At 52.5% G+C, this 4,814-nt stretch overlaps 1 protein-coding gene across 1 annotated transcript; it reads left to right on the top strand.

Annotated features, from left to right (window-relative positions):
- The first annotated feature begins 783 nt into the window (after positions 1 to 783).
- On the top strand, positions 784 to 2,179 carry LOC100898807 (pre-mRNA-splicing factor SYF1-like). The gene is made up of 3 exons (XM_003748102.1): positions 784 to 1,173; positions 1,262 to 1,652; positions 1,821 to 2,179. Exons 1-3 carry the CDS (start codon positions 784 to 786, stop codon positions 2,177 to 2,179), a joined length of 1,140 nt encoding a protein of 379 aa, XP_003748150.1.
- The last annotated feature ends 2,635 nt before the right edge of the window (positions 2,180 to 4,814 follow it).

A 4,814-nucleotide genomic window follows, 5' to 3' on the forward strand; every position in this document is an offset into this window, starting at 1 on the left:
TCTTAATGAGATTATCCGACTCAGGGAATAATAATAACATAATGAATATTGGTTATCAAGTATGCCAAGGGGAGATGGAGGAGCAATCCCTTGATTTGAGTATATGGTTAGATTAGCCCTCGATGACTATTGGACTCTCTCTGGGAGTGTGAAATGAGGTATGGTGTGAACGGATTAGTATTGCTAGACAAATAAATAAATGGTGATGACGCAACGGACCTGGTCCTGTTCGTGACAGTCACGCGCCGAATTGTCAGAGTGGGGTCTGACAATTCTGGAAACATTCCCGCGCATCACTCCAAATTCCGCCACGCCCACTGGTGGCCGGTTGTTCTCGATGTCTGCGCGCTCTGCGTTTCACTTGCTCCCAATCAGTCTTGGGACGTACGTCGCGCAGAAACTCAACAATGGCTCCCCCGACCGCCCAGAGCGATGGCACCGCGAAGAAGAATCGTGCGCCCAAGCGGCCAGCGACGCCCTATCCGCGCTCGCCCCGGGGCCTGTTCGAAGCCGAGGTGGGTTATGCTTCGACGGCAGTTGAATTTGGTTCTTGATAAGTTGAATGATTTCCCTGGGATTCTGTTGCACGACGATCCGGCTGTTCGAAATTGATGGCTCATTTCTCTCATTTTGGCACTATCCCGTTCTTGCGGAGTATAGTGTCGGCCAGGTGAATCGGCTCTGCAAACTCGTCTGGGGGTCGATGGTGATCGTCGAGCAGGCGCCATACCGCCGGCTGAGCTGCTCGGCGGATCAGCCGAAGCCGCGCGTAAGGTAGCCGACATGGTGAGAGCCGGTCTAGCCTCGGCTGAAAAGGAACCGAAGCAGCCCTCATGGTGGGATTTGTGCCAGCAGCTCGAAGAAAGGCGGAAGCAGCAGGACTTGAGGCTCGAGGCATTCTTCAAGAACGAGCAGGATGAACTCCCGGAGCAGGAAGGAGATCTTTGGTGCTCCCTCGCCACCCACTTAATCCGTCTGAACTTCGTCGACCGTGCGCGCGAGATCTACGAAGAAGGCCTCATGAGCGTTTTCTCGCTGCAAGATCTCTTGCGGATATTCAACACCTATACTGGCTCCGAGTATAATCTCTTACGCAAGCTGATGTCGAAAAAGATCAAGACCCGAGAAGAGGAACTCGAGCTCGAGCTCGGATGGACCCGATACGAATCTCTCGTGGGTCGAAGACAGCTGCTCGTGAGCACGATGATTCTGCGTCACGATCCCCAAAGCGTCTACGAGTGGCTTCAGCGCGTGCAACGAGGGCGATCCCGTCGAAGTCGTGAGAATCTTCTCCGAAGCAGTGCACACGATCGATCCGCGGTGGGCCTGCGAAGGACAAGTGTCCCAGATTTGGATCGCTTTCGCTCAATACTACGAGTCGAGGGGGCAAATCGATGATGCCAGGGTCGTTTTCAAGAGAGCTCCGCGGGCTAGTTACTCTAGCATCGATGAGCTTGTGGAAGTGTGGTGTGAGTACGCCAAAATGGAGCTGCGTAACGACGAACCGGGTTTAGCTATCGCTGTCTGTCGCAGGGCGTTAGACATCTCGACGGATGACGCAGACCCCGGAAATGTGCGTGATGAATCGACAGTTGAGCTTTGCAAGAAAAGGAAGTTGTTGAAGACTTACACGGCCCTCGAAGGGGGCTTCGGTACGTCAGAGGACGTCGAATATGCCTATGGCAGAGGTGACCAAACGGGGTTCCGCGGAACCCTAAAGTCTACCTGCGGAACCCCTACGGAACCCCCGCGGAACCCTAGGGGTTCCGTGGAAGAAAAAGTTTGGGAACCACTGGCTTATGGGACCATGTTCCGTCTAGGACTCGTGGATGCGCAGATGCTCCTCAACGTCGCGCTCTTTTTCGAGAGGCGCTCTGAGTTCGATGCTGCCTTCCGATTTTATGAAGGTAGCATCGGAATGAGCGAGTGGCCGGAAGCCTTCGACATCTGGAGCATGTATCTGACGAGGTTCATGCAGCTCTACGGTAGGAAGAGAAGGGATCTGGTACAAGAACTCTTCGCAATGTGCTTTGCGGAATGTCCACCAGAGTGGTACGAAGAGGTTCTCGCGCTGCGTCGCGAGCTCGAAGACTCGTACGGGCTCAGACAACGCACCAAGGGCGTTTGCAGCAGAGCTGAGGAGATTGTAAAGAACCTTCTTCTTCCACCCTTCCTTTAAGAATAAAGACATATAATCTAAGCAACTCATTTCTGAATTCGGGAGAGACATACAAGAATTGTCACAGTTCCCGATTGTCGTCTAGACGGCAGGGAATTCCTTATCGGTTCGCCTTTCGGCTGACGGAGAAGGAGACAACTCAGGCATCACCGTGAAAGGGAACGCTGACCGTTTCCAGGGATAGGCTCGAACATGAGTTCCTGCCGAGCGGGTGGTCTTTGAGCCGGACGTGAACCACAGGAAAAATCATCATTTTGTGAGCGCATCTTGATCAACGGGAACAATCCTGTGTTGTGCTCATCGGTGCGATTGAGGGCCCCGATGTTCGTAGCATCACAGCGCTGCATTAGTATCTCAAATCGGAGTGGAAGCTTCCGATAATAGGGGGACGCAACTCGGAGTGGAAGCTTCCGATAATAGGGGAACGCAACTCGAAGTTTGTGATGATTGTCCAGTCTTCTTGGGTACCTTTGCACATATGTAGGGACCTAGGTTCGGCTGAACTTCGCGCAGCCTGCTCAGAGTTTTCTCTTCTTCCATGGAACACATTGAGATTCTGTGTTTTCGAAGGCACTGTGAAGGCAGTCGAACTTCCGCCGTAGGGAAGAAAGGAATAGGGGAGGCGATATGCAGCACCAGGCCCCCTCCGGAAAAACAGGAGTAGCCGTGCTCAAATCGAAACGAAATCCCGGAGATGATACTCAACTTATAGCAATAGAGTTCAAAGGACCTGAGCTACCACACCAATCCCCGGGACCCTGGGACAGCTCCAACCGCCCTCAGAGTTGCAGAGAAGGTTTGACGGCGGCGTCAAATCGCGATTCATTGAATTGACACGAGGTGCCAAACTCGCTCAGAGCTGTCAGGTGCACTGGAAGCTCAGCCCACGCAGAGGTATCCTCGTCAAACTTGGCAATGGGGCGCAATCATGCAGATACATGAGAGCCAGCAGTCTTTCCCGAGACCTTATGCCGTTCAATACTCACAATCGATGCCCGTTTGGGGCTCATTGTGGATGATATTAGTCCGATGGGCGTTTTCGCTCGTGAGCATCCGACAGTCCACAATTCTGATCTAGGGATCTATCCCTCAATGTCTCGCACCGTCAGCCAAGCTTGTGCTGCCCTGTACGAAGCCAGACTGCTGTTGCATTCTTATGGCGGCGATCCCGCGAATCAGTCGGCGACAGGGTAACCTGGTACTATGGCAGCGGGAGGGGATTTTCCCGAAAAATTGTCTGAGAGCGGAAAACACATTTTATTGAAGGCGGGACGAGGTGCGTCAGCCAACCGACGATTCGTCGGCTCATCAGTTGTCCACCAGTGTGTATGTACTTCTCAGGTCCTCAGATATCGCGGACTGTCGACTTTTCATCTGATTACCGAGAGACATCGCGCCTCGATGCTGGGCGCCCCGCTGTAGCACCGCAGCATGCGCGCAACAAAAGGAGCAGCGACGAGTATTGACGCACTGCTGCGAAAGAATCGTTGTAGCGAGGCACCGAGAGCGAGTGGACTGCGTTAATGACTTCATTTGTCGTGAACGATCAGTCTCCGTGTTTTTCGGGGTCTCAAACCTGAAACGTTGTCTGCGGCCCATGCGAAAATTAGCAGATGAAGTCTGCTCGAAGAAGGTAATAGGGGCGAACTATACTCTCGAATATGAATCCAAGAGTATTCACAAGGAGTTCCGTCAGGAGACGGTTCGAGGAAACTTCCCCCAGCGTGGCATCGTAGCTTCGGGTCGATTCAGCCTGAGTGTCAGACAAGGGGACATGGCGTTCGGCTCATCGACCCATTATATCAGCAGCCACTCCTTAGACTCCTACAGCGTATTTCATTCGGACTCATCGTAGGTGATCTGTTCTCGAAGGCCGCGGACATACTCGCCACGGGTCGGCGGATTTGGGTTGCCCTCGGGAAGCGATTCTCCTCCACGCAACTCGATCCCCACGAGTCCTGACCCTGGAACACACACTGCCGGGACGCCACAGTGGTCAAAAATTGATTTTTAGGTGGACAAAGTTATTTTTTCGATTTTCAATGTTCAAGGCAAAAAATTGACCTTAAAGAGTGGGGAGAAGGTCTTGATAGGTATGGATCCATGTGGGGCAATGAGAACGGAAGCGTTTTGACTTAATACGAACCATGGATTTCTCTCTGGCTTTCGAAAAATGGCCAAAACCTTCAGGGCCGCATTTGGAGACTGTACCCAAATGTACCCAGTCTGATTTTTTTTAAATTGCTCGTAAAAACCTCAGCTCTCACGAGGTGGTAACCGATTTTTGCGCTTTTTTGCGCTAAGGGCCTTATTTTCCGGAAAACCCCGGGAAAGCCGTAAATGGGCGAGATATCGCTCGAATCGTGATCCCCAGATTCTGTATTGAGATCATCGTACCCGTGGATATTTATTCCTTCAGAGAGCATCACTCTGAGTCGTTCATCGGAGACGCTCCTCTGATTGAGGACATCTGTGGTCGGATATTGAGATCGGGCAGCATCCAGCACGATTGGCGACAGTGGGAGCCGCTCTCAAAATCGCCGCGTGCCGCGCTAAACTACCCCTGGCTGCCTCGCGGCTTCTTCCAATGAACACTAAAGGGATTGATTGCGCATTATCGAAGCTGAGAGATAAC

The sequence above is a fragment of the Galendromus occidentalis genome, unplaced genomic scaffold, assembly GCF_000255335.2.
Source record: "Galendromus occidentalis unplaced genomic scaffold, Mocc_1.1 scf7180000077527, whole genome shotgun sequence".
Taxonomy (NCBI): Eukaryota; Metazoa; Arthropoda; class Arachnida; order Mesostigmata; family Phytoseiidae; genus Galendromus; species Galendromus occidentalis.